The 22,245-nt window shown below is 30.9% G+C and overlaps 1 protein-coding gene across 1 annotated transcript in view; it reads right to left on the reverse strand.

The window, feature by feature from the left end:
• Window positions 1–3,724: 3,724 nt before the first annotated feature.
• LOC124369115 (E3 ubiquitin-protein ligase UHRF1-like) overlaps window positions 3,725–22,245 on the reverse strand; it is a 34,887-nt gene continuing 16,366 nt past the window's right edge. Inside the window, exons 6-13 of the mRNA XM_046826871.1 lie at window positions 21,850–22,033; window positions 20,318–20,549; window positions 18,965–19,176; window positions 15,896–16,036; window positions 14,871–15,027; window positions 10,389–10,646; window positions 9,418–9,516; window positions 3,725–7,820 (exon numbers count right to left, since the gene is read on the reverse strand). Of these exons, the coding sequence (XP_046682827.1) occupies window positions 7,674–7,820; window positions 9,418–9,516; window positions 10,389–10,646; window positions 14,871–15,027; window positions 15,896–16,036; window positions 18,965–19,176; window positions 20,318–20,549; window positions 21,850–22,033 (1,430 nt within the window). The 3' untranslated portion in view covers window positions 3,725–7,673. The remainder of the gene's footprint in view (window positions 7,821–9,417; window positions 9,517–10,388; window positions 10,647–14,870; window positions 15,028–15,895; window positions 16,037–18,964; window positions 19,177–20,317; window positions 20,550–21,849; window positions 22,034–22,245) is intronic.

Consider the following 22,245-nt stretch of genomic DNA (forward strand, 5'->3'; position numbering starts at 1 on the left):
TTGGGTTGTTCCATCAAAATATTAGAGGATTACAATCATCCTTAGAATCTTTAGAAATTACGTTGAGTGAAATAAACCCTAATATAGTGATTTTAACTGAGCATAAAATGACCAAGATGATGCTTCAAAGGTTAAATATTAATGGTTATGTCTTAAACTCTAGCTATGCAAGAGAAAGCTGCAGAGGAGGAGGTGTAGTAATTTTATCCAAAACAAGTGTGATTTGGAAAGAAATTAAAATTCCAGACATTGGATATTTATTGAAGGATGAAATATTTGAATGTTGCATGGTTGAAATAAAAAATATTTTTCTCGAAAAACAGTCTAAATTATTAGTGGTGGGCTTGTATAGAAATCCCATAACAAAAAATGAACCAGAATTCTTAAAAAGTATGGAAGTTTTATTGGAACATGTAGACAAAAGATATAAGCACATTTTAATAGCGGGGGATATAAACATTGATATGATGGGACAATCCAACAGTGCATTGAAACTGAACAACTTGTTAGTTTCTAATGGAATGTGCTCTTTAGTAAAATTTCCAACTAGAATTACGGAGTCATCAGCCACAACTATAGACAACATTTCCACCAACATTAATATGAATTTTATCAAACTAATCGGAATTAATACTCAACTCTCAGACCATGATGGGCAGTTCTTAGCATTATTACATACCCCTATTAAACATAAAAGTAAAATTACTGTTCATCCCAATGAATCCATTCAAATGTATACTAGAAAGTTCTCAGATTTGAACACACATTCATTTTTGTATTCATTGCAACAAGAATCATGGACAGACTTATATTTAGCTCCTGTTACTTCAAAATATGATGTTTTTCATAGTATTTTATTGTTCTACTTTAACCTCCATTTTCCTAAAACCTTAAGTCGAAAACAGTTGAATAAAAATATGTGGTTAACAGATGAGCTCAGATTAGAAAAGCTAGAAATTATTGAATTAAGTAGCCTAGCTAGAGAACTTCAAAGCCCACTTGTTTATAGTGAGGTAAAATCAAGAAACAAATTATTTAAGACAAATATTCTGCATCAAAAGAAACAATATCTTAATAGTCAGTTGGAAAAGTCTGTGAATGTTAATGCCACTGTCTGGAGGATGATTAATAGGGAAGTTGGTGTAAACAACAATAGTAATAAAAATATAGAGCTTAAGGTTAGAAATCAACTTTGTACAGACCCTAGTAACTTAAGCGAATTTATAAACATATATTTCTCAGATCTAGTAGATAAATCTATACTGCCTAATTTGTCAAGCTCCACAGGACCTTCAGTTCAACAACAACCTATTTGTAATTTTTCTAGATTTAGACTAGAGCCAGTCACAGAAGAAGATATAGAGAAAATTATGATCAGTCTAAAAAACAAGCTTAGTGCTGGATATGACGACATTCCTGTTGTTCTCATTAAGAAAGCCAGGAAATCGCTAATAAAACCTATCACTCACTTAATAAATTCTTCTTTTATTTCAGGAATATTTCCAGAAAAATTGAAAATTGCAAAGATTAAACCTCTATTTAAAAAAGGAACAGAACCCACGTAGAAAATTATCGTCCCATTGCTTTGCTTCCATCAATCTCCAAAATCTTTGAACGTGCTTTTTACAATCAATTTAAAATTTTATTGGAAAAAAAACAATATAATTAACAGCAATCAACATGGTTTCCAAAAGGGAAAATCTGTTTTAACCGCAGCCACAGAATTTCTTGAATCAGTTATTGACTCCATAGATAATCATGAAAAGGTAATTGAAGTTTTCATGGATCTGAGCAAAGCTTTTGATTCAATTTCTCATGTTTTGTTGTTGTCTAAATTAAAACAAATTGGCGTAGAAGGTAAAGCTTTTGAATGGTTAAACTCATATCTGAATAATAGAAAACAATTTGTCGAATTGGAATATTTCTCCCACAACAAAGGGACAACGTATAAACAACTTTACAAATCCTCGATTTCAGATGTGAAGCATGGGGTTCCTCAAGGTTCCATACTGGGACCTTTACTTTTCATTTGTTATATCAATGATGTACCTAAAATCAGGCAACCTGGAAAACTTTGTTTTTATGCCGACGACGCAAACCTAAAAATTTCTGCACCTTCAATAAAGGGAGTGGAGGAGTCATCCAGCACTAACTTATCACTTTTGGCTCAATTTTTTGAAGCAAATAAATTACTTTTGAATGTTGATAAGACAAACTTTATAGTATTTAACCACAAACAAATGAAAAAAATAATCAAGCCAACAGTAACAATAAATAAAGATAGCCATATTTTCCAAGTAGCAAATTCAAAATTTTTAGGATTATCGATTGACGAGAACCTGGACTGGAGCTCTCACATTGAAAGTGTTCTTGCAAGGGCAGCTTCAGGCATCTATGCTTTAAATAGATTAAGAAATTTTTGTGATGTCAAAACTCTAAGAACAGTCTATTTATCTTATATTCATTCCGTTATTTCCTTTGGGATTTCAATATATGGTGCCACAACAGTTAGAAATTTAGACTCAATTTTAAAAATCCAAAAGAGAGCAGTAAGATCAATTTTTAAACTTAAACCAGGCACATCGTCAAAAGAACATTTTATTTCATTAGGTATAATGACCGTGTATGGTATGTATATTTATGAAACAATATTATCGGTAAAGCTCAGATTTTCCAATTTGCCACAGCTTGGTACACTTCACCAATACAATACCAGGCATCAAAATGACCTTGCCATTCCCACACATCATTTAGAATTTTTCCGCAAAAAACCTCAATATATGGGCACAATATTTTATAATAAATTACCTCAATATTTAAAGTCAGAAAATGTTTTATCAACTTTCAAATCAAAATTAAAATATTTTCTCATTGACAAGGCTCTTTATAGTTTTAACGAATTTTAAATACAGAACATGTCAAATTATATAGTTAATAATAATACTTTAGATGTACAATGCTATTGATGACACCATTCAGTGTACAATGTTGTGCCAATGAATAAAGAAATTTTGATTTGATTTGACAATTCTAACTATTTTCAGTCGATTTTGATATTAATGTTTTCTAAAATATTTTACAATATCATGACTGGTGATGTGTCCAAGGCTGAATCTAAAATTCACCGAAGCTTCAAATAAGTCTACTTGCAGATAATAACTGATCACCAAAATAATTATCATAAAATTTTCAACATATTTTACTCACAGTTTGTATTTTATACATTTATGATAATGCATCATCACGAGCCTGTTGCGACGATTCACAGACAACAGCAGATCAGCAGTATACAAGTTATCATAGTTTTGTAAATAATATTCAGGTTACACAGTTCCTATGTTTATTTACGATTGTAAATCGCTACACATCTGCTGCTTCTATGCATGGACTTCTGCTGCTGAGCGGTAAACAAACATAATTTCGCTTAATCTTTATTTTGTGTAGTTGTATAAATATGTCTATAAGTCTTAAAACGTGTTATCATGGCTAAGTGTGGTTGGATGTTCTTGGCTGGCCACTCCTACTGCCCAAATTTGCTTTAACATCAACAAAACAAAACCATTTACTATAATTTATTCTTAGTTACAAATAATACAAGGAATCTTTATCGAATTCAGAGTTGAGATCACAATTTTGTTATCGGCCAATCCAACAAACGGTAACCTTATTTCACTGAACTTTCATAAATATACAGAATAACACTTGGGACGATTAAAATATCACAAATTATGAAATAATGTATTTGTTTAATACTATAAAAATAACAAAAAAAGTCAGTTATAATAATGGAAGAAATACAACTAGAATAAAATACATAGTAAATTAACCTTATATAACAAAATTACGGAAATATAAATTTGTTTTAATGTAAAAGAGTAAACATATTTTATTACATACAACAGAGCCCCATTATCTTATGTAAATGAAATCTAGAATGCCAGATACAAGATATTTGATTAACCCTGTGTAGGTGACGTACTCCTTGCACTGGTGTAGGTTTACAATTTTTTTTTAAGATTATATATCTGTAATATCCTTTTTCTACGTGACTTAGAACCATCTCCCCCACTATGACTGGCAAAAATAGTGTATTAATGAATCATCAGGTGACTATTAAATTACTTATTAAGCACAGGGACTGAAATTATTTGTTGTAATGACATTGTATAAGGAAACTTTAAATAATACCATTCAAGATAATAAATGTTAATAACTGAATTTGCCTAACGTTTAAAGTTTCAATCGGTTATAGCTTGTGCTATGATTGTTTGATGTATATAATAACTCAGTTACTATTAAAAATGTTAACAGTTAATTTTAAAAGCTTATATTATGGGTGATGAAATAAATTTGGATTTTCTCTAGTAATAAGAGAAGTAATGATTTTATGAACGGGACTGAGAATGAAACAACTTAGAAATATATTAACTGAGAATGATATTAACAGCTGGTAATATAGTACTTTACTAGAATATGGCCTTCTTTAAACTACAGTTCTTCTTTCTACAGAAAATACTATAGAATGCAAATGTTGCATGTTGCAATCATTAATTTATTACAGAATGAAGACATTTAAATAAAATATTGTTACTTCCCCAATGTATTTAAGCACTTGATTTTATTAATTATTTTGTGATTATACTTTCAAAATATTGGTATCAGAATAAAGTGAAGAGGCTCACAGTACTGACTTTTGTCTATAGTTTAATACCACTAAGTGTTGAGGAATTCAGACATCCAGTATCAGAATCAACCTATCCCCATTAATTATACAACTTAAATAACTGTTTAAGTTTGTCAGTACAGGTTCAAAATTATGTTTGGAATATATTTTACTACTACTAAAATTAAAAGCCTCAATCAGTATTTAAAAAATGTTAAAACAATTGGATGCTTTTATATTGAAAAAATAATATTATTTAAAGGCACAATATCATTATTTAAATTTTTCATGTTTTATGAATAAAAATCATTTTTGCCAGTGTTTCTAATCTAGCAGGACTTACACAGGGTTAATGCTGAAGTAGAAAATGTAAGGTTGGATGACAAAAACATATAAACCATATTAGTGTACTTATTGAGCAAGAAAAATACTTTAATTGTAGAAGTGAAAGTGGCAAATATTACTAATACCTAATTTACCGATAATTGCAATGTACTTAACCTATTTATTGTTCCTGAAAGTTGAAGGCACTAAGTAACTGTATTATGTTAACAGATAATGTTCCTATTGATCATAACACATTAACAATTTTTTGAGAGGCCTAGATTAACACTGGAATAATGGTGACTCGCTGTATTTCAAATTGTAAATTTTAAAGTATTAACTACAATAAAGTACAAAACAGTAGCATTGTTGGGTGGTGTACAGTGGGCCAGATCACAAAAAATTACAATATATTATGTACCTTAAATAAATGAGTAAACTATTGATAGAAATACTAATACATTTATTAAAAGTAGAAACAGATTATGTGTTATTATTATGTAAAAACAAAATTAATTAATCTCCAGTGAACATGAACTGTACTTGAATGCTTTTTCCAATAAACCAACCATGACTAACTAAGCATTTATCTATTCACCATGGCTGGATACCTGAAATTGTGGTGCTATTTTACAATATAAAGTATGAAATTAATACATATGATGTATCAAGATCAATAAACATATCACTTGTTTTTTCACAAAAATCTGGAGTTTTATTTACTTACAAATGTACACAAAAATAACATAGAATTAAGTTAAACCCTTAAAACAATTTATCAATAATTGTATTACCTTTGGTCCACTAGTAATCTATTGCCTTCTTTCTTGTCTGATAAAAATAACTACTGAACAAACATTTATAAAACACAGTACTTCAAACGATTAAAAAAGCAACTGTGAAGTACACATCAACAGACAGTTCACTTTAAAATAACAAAGAGCAATAAAACATTGATTATGTGTTACCTAGGTTTCTTTTATGAGAAAGCATGATCAAGCAAAATCATTCATTGTGCAATAAACAAAGTATTGCTAAGCAGAAATACAGACCCAACCAAACTGTTAAGTTACTACTCCTTTTGGCAAAGTGGTGTGGAAAGGGCTAAGGTAAGATTATGCATGTGATTTTTATTATTAATAGTGTGATAAGCATTCCCAGCAGTGGAGAAGAAAAGGTTAAGCAAGATTATGCATTTATTTATTTATTATTAATTATGTGATAAGCATGCCTGACAGTGGAGTAAAAAAGTTTAAGCAAAGTTATGGAAAAAACGTTAAGCAAAATTAGGCATTTTATGTATGTGTTATGCATATACTAAAAAGAAAACATAAAGGATAGACATTCACAATATTCTAGAGAGCTTGAACATAATTGCACGTCGTAAAAAATTGCATAACATTCTCACACGTGTGAAGTGTTCCGATTTACTCATCTCACTTAGAGACAAGCCAAAATTTACCACATTCAACAGATTCTTAAAATGTCATGTGGTCCTTTCGCTGTGTCTTGTCAGTTTTGGTGAAATCCTCTTCAGGGTATTTATGTAAATACACATCATCTATCGGGAAGTTGTATACTCTACAAGCCTAACCGTACCTTTTTTATTTCCTGAGCCCTTTAACTCCTTTTTTCTTCTCTGTTGGTGTTTTTCCGTTTGATGTAACTTGTTTTGTATAGTCTTTATAAAAACACTTTTCAATGTACTGAGCCAAATCCAAGTAGTTTAACAGAACACTAGCGTTTTTGTATTGTCATATGCAGTTTGTTTTATTTTTGGGACTTCTTTTTGTATATAAACGCTTTTTTACTTTTCCGCTGACCTTTGATATTCTGAAGAGCTTAATTACTTTTATTACAGAGTCCTTATTTTGTATCTTCTGGTGAGGCATAGGAAATATTAATATATGAAATAGTGATCTGTAATATAACCATATAAAAAACCCCTCTTATATGTTAATTGATGTTTCTCAAAACACAAAATTGAATATTTAGTTAAAAATGAGTACAATTGAATTATGTATAGAAATAATGTGTTTTTAGCACATTTAGCAGTGCTACTGAACTAATGCTATTATAAATATTGTACTTTTCAGGATTAGAGATGGACTTATGCCAGTTCTTGTTTATTAAATACCTTAGATTCTTAACTCGATCAGGGAGTTATAGGCATACAAGATACCACAGCAGATGTCTTGTAGTGTCTGGTGGTATTGCTATAATTTAAATAGTCAACATTATTGATAAAACAGAATTACACCATAATGGTCTACTTTGGACGATAGTTTCTACACACTTTTAGAGTTAAACTTAGATTATTTTACAGGCTTAAACCAAAGTCACTGTACCCAAAATGCCTAATAGTTGTGCTGAGAATATAATGATTAGTACCTAATGTATTACTATTTAAGCAAATATTTACTTTGTCTAAATATGAAATTTTACTTTGAAAAGTTTTCATCCAATGTACATGTAATACTTATTTAATAACTGTAGCCAATATCTTAAAAGAGTTGAGAGAATAAACATTAGAATAAGTCCATCCTTTGTCCTGTTTCATATTAAGGGTTTAACTAATCAACAAATAAATAAAAGTAACAACACAACAACAAAGAAAAAGAAAACATATTGATTATGAAATATGAGGTATTATGTTTTTTTTTATGTGCTTTGTAAAAAGAAATCATTATCTTGACCCAGAGTAACCTGGGAAAAGCAGAAGTAGAACTTCTTGAAGAGCCACGTTGATCTTCTTGAGCACTTCTTTGTCAAGCGAACTGCGGCAGGTAGGGCATGTCATCACTTCAGCTTGAAATGACCGTTTGAGGCAACTCTGAAACAGAATTAACACACTCATAAATCACTTGTGTTCGACTGCTTGTTATACAGTTTAATAGCAGTATATTTGAGAATCAGCTAAAATTTTCCAGTTTTGTGAATTGCATACTGTCAAAAGTTAGTACATATATGTGAAGTGAGTTTACTGTAAGAAAAGTGATGGATTTTCTCTCAAAAAGAGAGAAATGTCTGGAAAATTTAAACAGATGAAACTGATCAAATACCTAAGTTTTTGAAGAACAGCTTATATGACAAAATGTATTTCTTTAACCATTGCTCGAATTACTTTTTACTGTAATACAAACACAGACTTACTTTCCACAGAACCATTGCAGAATAATGTCCTATAAATTATTCTACAATAGACATAAGCATTATACACCATTCAAAGAGTGTTAAGGCTAACTGCTTGAGATAGAGTGACCATCTTAAAAAAGGCTTTACTTAGCATTTGATCAGATTAGAAACATGCTCCCACCATATTAATTTCCAGTTCACGTTTAGACCTAAAACTTTGTGGATGATGATAATCATAAAATATTATTTAAATTAATTACTATACATTAAACACTATTGCTGTAATTTGAATAGAAATCATTTACTTTTCTTCTATTACAATTCAGCAATAACCCATTTGTTACGAACCAATTCGCCATTGATGAAATATCCTTACACAACTGTAACCTTAGAGTCAATTAGTTTTGTGTTACAACTGCAGTGGTACCATCTGCTTACATAATAAGTTTACAGTTTTGTACACTCAAAGTGGTTAAATCTTGCTTGTTTCCACCCAAACCACTTTGATAGCAATTACATGGCACCACAGGTGACAAAGTCAATCTCATCAGAGTATTACACTGGTAGATACAGTAGATGTGTCTTGGTGGTCCAGGTTCCAAACTTCCTGATTCTTTGTTAGACTTAAGGGTAATACTTTTATTATTATGCTTAGCCACTTTAGTAATCATCCAACAAGGTGGGGATTTACAAAGGTACTCTCTTGTGTCATCTCTGCAACCCAGGAAACTGAGTCTAGGATGTAACTCTGTATCCTCTTAAAAGGTTGTGTAGCTTCTGAGAGGGGACTCCTAGGAACTCATTTATTGTAGAAAGTTGATCTTCCTAAATTGGGAAACATTATTTGTCAGCTTGTAGAAAGAACTGAAAGGCTTTCAGATTAGACTATTCTTGGGATAACATAATAAACTCTTAGGTCAGCGTGGCAAGCCTTTGAGCATCCAAACACTCCAACTAAAATCTTCTAACAGAACTTTCTAGATATTTATTTAATTGAAGATTGTTCAGGTAGCAACTACTGATGTGTTGAAATTCGATACACCTTAATTTATTATGTTCATACATTTAATTTATTTATTTCTAATCTACAATATTTTACAATAATCTAATTTTATTAGATCAATTCCCACAGAGACTACAGTACACGAGGGCTGAGTCACTCAGCCAAACACACACACTTGCTCACTATACAGCAATTACTTACTAAACAGAATTTAAACTGAATGTTAGAACTGGTATAACAAGTGGCTAGAATCAGCTAAAGTTCAAGTGGCAAAATGGAAACAAAAACTCACACTGCAGAAATTATGGAGGCACGGAGTGGTGACAGGTTTGAACACTAATTCGGTGCAGCAAATGCAGGTAAATGACTCTTCTACTTTGGCCAGAAATTTCTAAAACAAAAAATTACAAATTTATAAATAGAAAATGATTTTTTTACTGACTATATTTTTAGGATTTCAAACCAACAATTAACACATTTATTACGCAAATACAAATGTCTGTTATTTAAATTACACCCCATCATGACTTCATAATCATAAATTTCATGAAATCTGAAAACTGAAATGGGTCAACAGATGTAAACTAAATACTGGTTAAAACATCTCATTTCTGTTGTAAACAATCAATGAGAAATCTCATATTAAACGACAGACACATTTAACCCACTAAGTCATTATAACTAATACAAAATTAACATTGTCTTGTCACAATCTAACTTAGATAGTAGAGAACTGTTTCAGCATTCGGTCAGTCTGCTTGCTTTTTTCATCCAAAGTTGCCAGTTTTAGTCATCCACTTAATAATCTTTTGATTTTAAAGAATGTTGATTTACAGGAACAAAATTGTAAAAGATATATTTTATCTTTTTATCATAAACATTTGTTTTAATACAAATATACTTATTATCTATAGTGAAAACTCCATTTAGTTCTCATAAACGTAATAAATTTGTGAATGTTTTTTTAACATTAACCAAATTTCCTATTTTAGCCTGGTTTTTTAAGGTTAACTGTGAAATAAATGGCATTGAAAACATTTTTCACAACCCAAAAATAATTTCTAAATCTCAAAGGGTTAAGCAACTTGCTTGTTTCCCATTTTCAACAAACAACATTTAATTAATACATCAAAGAAATTAGCATTGTTATGAACATTATTTCATATTATACCATATAAAATATCGGCAAAACATAAATTTTATAATAAAATAGAAGTTACACAACAAATAGTATCTAACATTATAAATTCTTAAAATACTTACTGATTTTCCTAAACAAGTTTCTTTCTTGCACTCATCCCACAATTTTTCATTCTCTACATCTTTCTGGATATTAAGTAACATATCATCTTCCAAACGGAACTCAATAACTTTCACCTTTTTTGTAGATGCTTTAGGTTGAGGATTTGGACTCTCTTCCAAAACTCTCTTTTTACCCTTACTTTTAGGTGTTTCAGAATCTTCACCCACATCTTTCAATTTTTTACCGGCTTCCAGGGCTTCAAGATATCCATCAGGGTACTATAAACAACAAATAAACATATATATATATATATATATGATCACTATTAAATGGTGCAAAAATTTTTCTTAAGACTATCTTGTTTAGAGTAAACATCATCCTGTCAGCAAAATTATATATATACATTCAGTTTATATGATTTACTTACATAAATTATTTTTATATGATGATTTTTATTTTTATAATATTATAAAATATGATACAATTTGAAATTAATATGCTATTGTGCTAATCAGCCACAAAAGTGTCAGTAACATTCATTTTTAGACTGAGCTTCTCATATCATTTCTGAGTTTCACCAAACGCCTGTTTTAAACATTACGTGTAGTGAAATATTATTCATATTTACCAACCATTTGAATAGTATAATTAAAATTCCCTTCAAATAACCATACAAACAGATTTTTTAAGAATTATTTGACGAAACCCACAAGGAAAGAATAACATATAGTATTTTTGTAATCAGTAAAAAATCAACTTTCTTTTGATTAAGTGAAAAGTTGGTTATTGCATTAAAAAATTCTTAAACCCTACAGCTCATTCTTACTGGTTGTGAAAAAGTTTTCATTATAAAATTTAAAAACTAGAAGAAATGTCATGCAGTTCCTTGTAAAAAAAACGTTTATTATAGGTACTAATAAGAGAGCTGTATCAGTTTGAAATGTTTGAACAAAAACAGTTTTTTGAGCGCAGCAAGTGAAGGATACAATCAATAATTAACTTCAACATATTGATTTGTTGGTCTTGTTATTACACACAATTCTGATAATTTAATCTTTGCTGTTCTCATAGACAGTTTAAAAAGGAAACAGAACTTTGAATATACATTTCTATACTTAATAATACATTAGACATAGTATGTTACTCATATAAACATGTTAACAGCAGGTTCCTTCTTATTAACTACACATAAGCTTGTACAAAATTATTTAGACATTCCATGTATCCCAAAAAGAAAAATGAAACTCAGGACACCCCACTAGGAAACAAAAGAGAACAATTTCCCCAAAACTGTCCCAGGACAGTCTGACAATGTCCAAGGCTGTTGTAGAAACTTAAAACGGTATGCTGTAAGGATTCACTCAGGTTTTTTTTTTATTTCCGCTACCATTCTGTCCCTAAGGTCATTTAACTGAGGTTTCATTTCCACAGGTACATTTCCTGGTATACTTCGGCACTAAGGTTTCCATCAATAAATAAGAGCCCAAAAAACTGATCCCTCACAATGCCAAGCCAAATATTTAATTTTTCAGGGTACTAGGTATGTTGCTCTCTCATCCAATAAGGGTTTAACATCAGCCCAATAATGAACATTGTGTCTGTTAATGTTACCGTTTAACATTAAAGTTGCTTCATCTGAGAAAGCAATGTTGTTTAATCTAATTGTATTATTATCAATGTTCCCGCATCATTATTTTACAAAATATTACTCGATGCTAAAAATCGTCCTCACTTAGCTCATGAACTAAACGAATTTTGTAAATTTTATAACCACTGTCATGTAAAACTTAACAAACTCATGTTTGAGATATACCTAATATTTGAGAAAAATTTCTTGTTGAGGCATGAGTATCTTCTAAAACAGACTGTAAAACGCCAAGTGATAATGCTGATTTATATACAGGGTTTCGATTAGAATAAGTGTCATTAAATAAATTTCTTACTGCATCATAAGACCTCACCCGGTCTCCATAGCCTTGCATCATCAGGATCACAATATGCTCTTGTTCATAAAACACTCTATTTTAACGCAAAGTATCACAAAAGCACATCCTAACTTTGTTAATTCTAACCAGAACTGAACACGATACTGGACTTCCTCAAAACTGATAAGAAAAGAGAGGCCTGTCCTGCGGCAGGTAACAACTTTAAAAAAGGTTTGAGTTTGTAAGGAAAGTGGTTCTTTATTGAAGTTAGCTACCTTCTGAATGTGGATGTTCATGTTTTGCCTCAATAAGCTGCCATTTTGTACTGGGTTAAGATAAAAAGCTCTAGTTTCCACTGTTCTTCTTCATTTATTAAGACCTTTAAAATGAGGTCAATTTAATGGGTTTTTACATTTAAAAATTTTGAGCTGCACCTCCAATATCCCATTTTGGTGAAATGGGCATAGTTGTAACAATGACTAAAAAGTTCACTTCTATTTCCTAGAAAGGTGTTCTGAGTTCCATCCCTCCGTCTTTATCCATCAAAAACTAAACGGTGTATCCATACTTTTAACTTACACTTTATATATACAGTGTGTCCCACGAGTAATACGAAAAACTTCTCAGGTAGTTTCCTCTCATCAAAATAATGAAAAAAGTTTATATAAACATAATATGTTCGGAAACACTTTGTTAGCGATAACACCCGATTTTCTAGGAAAGGATGGAAATAAAGCTAAACTAATGTTTTTATGGTATAAAGATAGTTGTTAAAATGTATTGGATTTCATGTAAAAACTGAAAATTGTATAAAATACGTCCCCGACCTGTAAGATCACCCATTTTTAAGATATCAGACAAAATATGTAAAATTTGATCTTGAAAAACACGCTTTGTTTAGATTTTAAGTACATTAACTTCAAAAAGTGGGTACTAAACATGCAAACTTTATAATCAAAACGTTTCGCGAATTTAATTCCAAAAACAATAATGTAAAATAGGCTCATAATAAAGAAACGCAAAGTTTAAAAAAATTAATGTTTAATTAAATCAACACATACGAAAAATAAGACAGAAAATGCAATATCTGTTTATTAAATGAACGTTCTTTGTATTAACTTGCCTCATTACGCAGTAGGGGGGCCAGCTCCTACTACGCGCCTATAGTAGCGCGCTTTCATGATTATCTGTTGTAGTGGGTGCGGAATGGGAATTTTACTTTGCCGGCTCATTAGAGACCACTTTGATAAGTAACTTAGTTGCATTTTGTTTTAAAAGTGTATATAATATACATGCTTTATAAAGATATTTGTAGGTTATTATTCGATTTTACTGTATACACTTCTGAAAACAGAAATTATATACGAAAAAATAAAATAATTATATTTTATAACTTAAATAGCTGATCTTATTTAATTTTTGTCAAAAAATGGTTTAGGATTTTTCACACGTCCATTGAGAAAAGGGCAAGATAAAAAAAAATGTAATTGTATTTTTTATGTCTATTTCAATAACTTGTTTGGAGAAGACGTTAATGCGATATATTTTATATGTGTCAAATCTTAAGGATATCATTGTTGCCAAAATGCATATTATTCTTTTTACCTACTATATCCTACTACATAAATAATGTTATTATTATAGTCCCAATAGAAGAGGACTAGTATAAAATCTATTTTAAGAATATTTGCATGAAAAATAAAAATGGTTAATTTGTGATATGGTGTTGGTAGAACTGATCTGATAAAGCAACAATAATACCTATACTTAGGTATTTCCATGGGCCACCGAGTAAAAACTTGGTAAAAAAATTATCTTTTTAAACATCAATATGTTATATTCTTCATTATTGAAGGACTGAGAAAAAGAATTATAAATTCATTAACTTGAGTCTTTGCCAAGAGAATATGAAAAGCCTTAACTGACGTGTATAAGATGTGTTAACAAACCATTGCACTGTGAACTTGAAAATTGAGCCGTTGCAATGGCCTATAAATGGTGCTGTAGTAAAAGAGGAGAACAGCAATAGGACTTGTGTACTATCGGGGAAGGGAGTGACACTGCTCTGACCTAGTTAGTATTATGTAGTCAGTAGCCAACGCTGGCACTCCTCGGAACAGTAAACATGAACACTTGTGTACTATCGGGGAAGGAAGTCACTGCTCTGACCTAGTTAGTATTATGTAGTCAGTAGCCAACGCTGGCACTCCTCTGAACAGTAAACATGAACACTTGTGTGCTATCGGGGAAGGAAGTGACACTGCTCTGACCTAGTTAGTATTATGTAGTCAGTAGCCAACGCTGGCACTCCTCTGAACAGTAAACATGAACACTTGTGTACTATCGGGGAAGGAAGTGACACTGCTCTGACCTAGTTAGTATTATGTAGTCAGTAGCCAACGCTGGCACTCCTCTGAACAGTAAACATGAACGTGTGACTGAGTTGCCACAGCTGTGCCATTTGGACATTCTATCTATTCTGCTTTAGAATCAAGGGTAACATAGTCTCATTAAATTGTTAATCTGATCTTCCCCTTCAATAGTTTTAATAAATATTTATTTACTACGTCTCAGTACCTGCATCTCCAAACCAAGTGCTTCAATGCGTTTCTTGCCTTGTTTGGTCCACGGTGCAGGTATTGGATCATCTCGCCGGAATACAAATCGCCAGACAGTAAAACCGGATTGCCCTTTCTCTGGATAGTACTTTACAACCTTGTAAATTCCATCATATCTGAAAATGAACTCTTTTGGTAAGTATGCAAAGGTTACAATTACCCAAACATTATTTTTTTACCAGCATATTAACATGAAACAACATGAAAAATCAATAGATCGATACAAGTTTTGTTTACTAATTATTGGTAGTCATATAATTGGTTTGACTTATAGCTACTATGTAAGTTTTCAATAAAGATAATAACAATACAGTAACATGTGAGAAACTTAGATAATTTGAAATAGTTTCTGTTTCACAGTGAGAAATATTAACTAGCCTGTTGTGTAACTTGAATAACTGGTTACAGGTTTGGGTGAGATAAAGCTAATTATTACCTCTTCAATTAAGACATTAACAGCATGGTATTCAATTTGTGAGAAATCTATATAATTTGAAACACTTTCTTTTCACAGTTGAAAGTACCAATTAAAGTCAAATAAAATAAAAAATTGCTTTATTCGAGGTGGAGCTAAACCTATAAAGTCCTCTCTTACACTTAACCTCAATAACATTTATCAATTTATGTAGCCTATTTTGTGCAATGGAGTCACCAGCATAATTGGTTAAGCTATTTTACAAGGAAAACTGTGTCTCTTTGCTTGTACCAACAGTTTTTATGTTAAGTCTAATTATAATCCATGTTGGAGAGGTGAAAGTATTTAAGCACTGTTCAAGTGGCAGACCTGAACCGGTTGACGGTCTTACATTACTATTGACAGGCTATAAAGATATACATGTAACTAAGCATATTCATAAATGTATACATTTGATACAGCTATTATCATAAAATTCCCAATGGAGATATTCTGACACTCTAGCTGAAGTACTAATGGTAAAAATAATAAAGTCCTTTATATGAATAGATGACTAAAACAATAAATACCTGTTTCCTTCTGGTGGTGCATATTTAGAGTGTTTTGCCAATTTGTAGTTGCGGATCACTCTAACTGGTTTTCCACCTCGCCAATCTTTGGCCTCTGCACCTTTTTGGTTCAGTGGAACATTGCAGTTTAAGGCAATGGCTCTAAACATACATAAATATCACATGAAATAAAATGTTATATTTTGAAATATATTAATGAGTGAATAATAAAACTCTCCAAATGATCTATTTAAAAACTTAATAAATTGTTCAATAAATGCAGGCAGTGATATATAATAACAAAAATAAAAGTAAGCAACTTGTAAAATTATCTGAAATGACCCAATACAGAAGGGAGAGTGGAAAACAACAGTTTTGAATAATTTAGCAGTTTAAATTAACAAATGAATAAGTAGATATGAATTTCTGTTGTTTACACATATCAAATTTCACCCTGAACCAATTTATCATTCTATCCGTAAAATGTATCCTAATTAGAAAATTTGACTATTTTGGAAACAGAGAACTGATTTCCCTCTTAATAAATATTTAAAACCCTCCCAATCCAATTATCTGAAGCCCGATTTACATATCAACTTTAACCAATTTTGTGTCAAAAATGCATACTTTGCTCGTTTATCCTAAAAAGTATTTCTTTTATTTCTGGAAGGCTGATGACATTTTATGACATATTTCAAACTGAAATAAGAATTTAAAATAGCTTATATTCTGTTTCCTATGTTTTAATTCACAAATTAAAGTAATTTACAATTTCCGACAAAATTATTCATAAAAAATCAAATTTATTTATGAGTTTCAAGAACCGCTGACAAAAGAAAAATTAACTAGGCTACCAGACTTTTTTTGTTTGGTTGATGGGATAATATCTAGGTAGGTTAAAACTGATAGGAAACTTTTTTTTTTCAAAAATATAAACCTATCATTAAAAACCTTGGGATGACCACATTTTCGCTTTGCAAAAAAAGATCTATTCCGGATTATTTGCTCTTAAATCCATGTCCAAATATCGCTCAATAGAAATTCAAATAACCATTCACTATGTCCACATACATTCACATATAACCTTTGGTGTTGCGTAGTATGGTACCACTAGTAATAAAAATCTGCAAAGCATTCTGCAACTTCAAAAAGGGCATTTAGAATAATACTTAATTTAAAGGACCGGGATTCTGTGAAAGATTATTTTTCTAAAGTGGGAATTTTAAATGTTTATGGAATGGAATGTATTTACTTGAAACAGTAATTAATATCAGATCAAATGTTTACAAATTACCTCGATTAGGGTCGTCACAACTACTTTACTCGAAATAGAAACCAATTGGCAGTACATAAACACTCAGAATTTCATTATAAGAAACCAAGCTCGGCAGGAATTAAGTTTATAAATAAAACTCCAAAAGACTTACTCAGTAAAAGAAATAATTTATTGTTCAAAACACACCTTAAAATATTTTTAACCAATTTAAGTTTTATATTCAATTGAAGAATTTATGAAAATATAAAAATATTTTAAATAAAATATGAGTGATGCCATTCTTTATTTGTATAATTTTAAACACAATTGTACAAATTATATGAATAAAGTTGTTTCGAATTTCCCATATAACCCAGATGTAACATGTTAATGATAAACTAATATAATAACTGATATGTTATAGTTATTTTTGTAACTAGACACTATAGCACCAATTGTCTTTATTGGAATTTATGTCTACATTGTGTAATGTGAATACTTATTAAATTGTTAATAACTTTACCATAAAAATAACAATTATTTTAACATTTTTTCCTTGTGATAATATAGATAATATCCCAAACATATAGAAACATTGATCAAATTGAAAAATAATATTTTTACAACTTTAGCGTTTAGGCAGGATATAGCCTAAACGCCATTTAAGGGTTAACAAAGAAACAGTATTTAAAGTTCTAAGGAATTTAGTGAAAGCAGCACATCTCAAAGACCAACACTAATGGCCAATAAAGGATTTATGTTTAAATAATATCACTACAGTGCATTGGAACCTGATGTAGAACCTTACTGCATATTGGGGTTCCCCACTGCTTGAATGGAACTGGTTAAATTAAACCCCTGATGCCTGACATTGCTGTTACAAAACATACACAATTTAATTAACTCAATACACTTTACTGGCAATCTCAAAACTCAAAAATTACACCGTCCTCCCTTTTCTTATTATGGCTGCTGATAAAAAGTAAACATAATAGGGTTCATCAGCTGATTCTCAAACTTCTCTGAAATGACATTTTCTCTTAGAAATTAGTAAAGCTTAGCTGACTTAGTGTTCAAACCAACCAGCACTGATAATGCCACATTGTGTTCATTCTGATGCTGTATTTATTCACACTCGTATTTTACCAAATAAGAGAAAACTATTTAAAAAAATTATAGTAGATATGTCGAACAAAGTGTACATTTGATTTAAAATTTTGTGATATTATAAATAAAAAATTGTAATAATTAATTCACCTAAATTTTTTTTATTTCTTCACATGCATACTTACATCTCAACAAACTTAACTTGATGATATTAATATTCACATTCAAACGAGTATGTTTGTTTTTGTTTTTTTTAAGAAAGCAAACCATGTTTCCCTTTAAACCTTATTCTGTTCATCCTCATGCACCACTGAACTGTGTGAGGATCTTACCAAACAGAATAAGGGGAGAGTCAATACAAAGTCTATGGTACTGATAAAAAAGTACTACAGTCACAGATAGGATCTGAACCTGCGATACCTCAGATCCAAAGTCTGACATCTTAGACAGCTCGACCATTGGCACTCCTAAGTTATTTAATGTGACACTCCTAAGATTGGTAAAGAGTGACTTTTAATGAGAGTAGTGTGGTGGAATGGTGCATGTGTGTGTAAATGCTTGAATAGTGGATTAAGATTATTCTCTCTCAAAGGCCAGTTAAGAAGATTAGTTAAACCAGTCAAACCTACACTATTTCTAATATTAACTCAATGTCCTACTGGTGTTGATGCCTAAGCAACACTTGAACAGTGATGAACAATTAAATACAAAACTTGACCACCACTCACTTGTTTAAACGACTGAGTTTTTGGTCAAAGCCCTGGGCATTGGTGCGTTTGTTGCCGGATAGATCACGACCTCCAGATCCTGTGTACACAACTTCGTCTCCATTGTCTATATCATCTTCATATCCACCACTTAGAACAATACTAAATGCACCAATATTTTCCCTACCATGAATTCCAGCAACATGTGGTCGGTGTACACCTGCCTCTGATGCCTAAAACACAATTTAAAAGTTTTAATAAAACAAAAATGACCTGAAATTAACAACAAAAACAAAAATAAAATTTAAGAAGTATGAAATATAGTTTCAAGAAAATTTACATTTTAAAAATACTGTAGACAAAGTAATGAAAATGATACTCGGTTGTGGGTGCACAAAACACATACACAGATGCAATACCTTAACAAATCTCAAATTATATCTCAAATTTTTGAAAAAATTGTAATATTTTTCAAATTAGACTGATAAGTTAAAAAAGGGAATTTTTAATTTTTGCACGTTTAGTTTATTAAACATATAAAATATAAAAATTGATACTTATTCAAATATCTGAAACAGAAATGGCTATCTATTCAGATGTATATTTATTGTAAAGCAAAATATATTTACTATTCTGGAAATTATCTTAGAAGATAAAGACACCTAGGAGCGATATTTATTTAGGAGTCTCCTCCATGTAGTTATTTATGAACCTCCCTCTGTGATGCAGGCGAGGAGAAGCAAGGGAGGACCAGAGAAACATTATCTTTTTACTGACTGCAATCAGGCAACTCTCTGTTAAAATGATTTTTGTTATTCACTATCAGTGTTCCTAGATACAAATAAAATGTATTTTGTTTCACTAAAACACAACTGACTAAATAATTATACTAACAAAATTTAAAATATTTCCAAATTTTTACATTAAAAATAAGCATGTACAATTATATTTTAAACTATATACTCTACTTATTAAATCAGAATTATATTTGAAAAATATGTAGTCATGTGATATAATGTATTATATTTAATATAATGTACTTAATCAAAGGAAATATTTTCAACTTCCCAACTCCAACCTAAGCCTACTATAAATGTGTGAAGTGGCAAGAAGTTAGTTTACTACCCCAATACTCAATTATACATAAACCATTCAACAACATATTTTTGAGTATTAATTTAAAAGAACTATATTATTTGATTGCATTTCCTTTTAAATTTTATAACTTGACACCCATACTGATACTAAAAAAAGGTTATGGACAACTACCATGCACTTTTAAATGTTTTCTATTAAGAATCATTGTTGGATCCTTTCTTTGTAATATAGTAATTTATATTATTGTTAATGATAAGTTTGATCAATTTAATTTACCTGAATCCGGAATTTCCATAATGTTCCAACTTCGACTCCAGGAATGGGACCAAAATGATCAAATGGAACGATCGTGCAGACTTTAGTTCGGCCAACACATGCCATTCCTTTTCCCCAGTCACGGGTGCTATTATTCTGTTTGGAGGCCATTTTCGCTTTCTTCTTTGATTCCTTAAGTTTTCCACCCGCAGATACAATTTCATTCTCATCGTTTTTACATTCATGACAATACCTGTTTTTTAAAATGACAATAAATGTTAAAAAATGTACAAAAAACAAAAAGAAAGCACTAGGGTTATGATTAAGTAGAGGTTGTCTTTCAGGAAATACTGTTAACATTGGTGGCACTACTGACATCCCAGGACCCAACTAACTATGAAAGCCTTAGTTGAAATGTTGGATCAAGAATAAGGTTTTAAGTTTGCTTCATAATGGAACGGCTTAATCTGCCACTGTGGTCAAGAAGGACTCCCAGAATCTTCAAGAAAAAACTAGCTTGATCATAAACAACCAAAATGATTAAGCCCATATAAAACATTGGAACTAATAACAACTCAGATATCAGAAAAATTAAGTCTCTATTTATAACTAGATAACTTTTTGGGTATTTGATGCGGTAATGCATGCTTGCTTAATGTCATAAGATGATTACAGAGCTATAAGATGACTATCTCATACTTAAAGGGTTAAACCTAGTGTCTCTGAAGAGATTAGTAGTATATTGTCAAAGTATTCAATGTGATCCAGGCATCTTGACTGAAGGCTGAACTACAATTCTTTTCATCTGTAGCTGAATGTAACTTTCAAATATGTATAGCAAATAACCATGAGGTTTAACCAAATGATATTATAATGTATCTCTTCAGCTATATGCTGCATGATAACCACAAATATAAGTCTTCAGAACTATAAGAGTAGACTACAGATATGAGTTCACAATGATGGACCTCAATATTCTGTACTAAATGTCAGTTTCTACTGATCTAATCCTATGGGATATTTTCATTTTTATTGTTACTAAATCCAGGAGTATTACGCTGTCAAAAACATTACTGCCATCTAAATGTGTGTCAGTCTCATTCATCCTAAGGAAAACCAACTACGTCTTTGTAATATCTCCTGCCATATGCACTTGCATCTGCAATGCTTTCTACTCACTATTTTCAACATAATCAACACTATGGAGGTTGTTCTGTCTGACTTTTTCAACTACCATCTTAACCTACTAACATAATCATGAATAAATTGAATCAAAGTAGCATTTAACAACTACCAAAACAGTTTTCAGTAACTTACAATGTTTCCATTGTACAATTATTTACAGTTTATTTAAAATGGTTTTTAAACCAAATATTCTTCACTTCCTGGTACTCCATTATTATTGCTTCAGATGATAGGTCATATGCTTAGAGCAAGACACAAGATGCAGCTATGGTTGTTTGCTTAAAATAAATCCAAAGATTAATTAATACTAGGGGAAGTTCAGGAATTACATCGATATCTACTACTCAGGGCCCATTGTTGAAACTCACCAGTCATCGACATCAGGGATCTTTTCAAGAGGAGGTGTGAGACACCAGATATGGTAAGCATAGTCACATTCATCACACATGATCTGCTTGCTCTCATCTGTCTTCAGTCCACACACGTGACAGCCACATTCACGACACTTGCGCCGCTCGTTGTTGTTGCAGTGATCACACTTCATCGGTACTTCTATATACAATTACATTGAATTATAAAGTTTTTAGCATGATAAATTACATACAATACGGTAACAACAAAACTGGTGACTTAGTAAATATAGCAATAGTAATTTACATTTGTGAAATATTAAAATATAGAAGACTCGTATTATTTAAGCCTTTGGTAATACAGTTTAGTTCAGTTAACTATTGAACAAAACTAATAATGGACAAAAAGAATTT

The sequence above is a fragment of the Homalodisca vitripennis genome, chromosome X (assembly GCF_021130785.1).
Source record: "Homalodisca vitripennis isolate AUS2020 chromosome X, UT_GWSS_2.1, whole genome shotgun sequence".
NCBI classification, from domain to species: Eukaryota; Metazoa; Arthropoda; class Insecta; order Hemiptera; family Cicadellidae; genus Homalodisca; species Homalodisca vitripennis.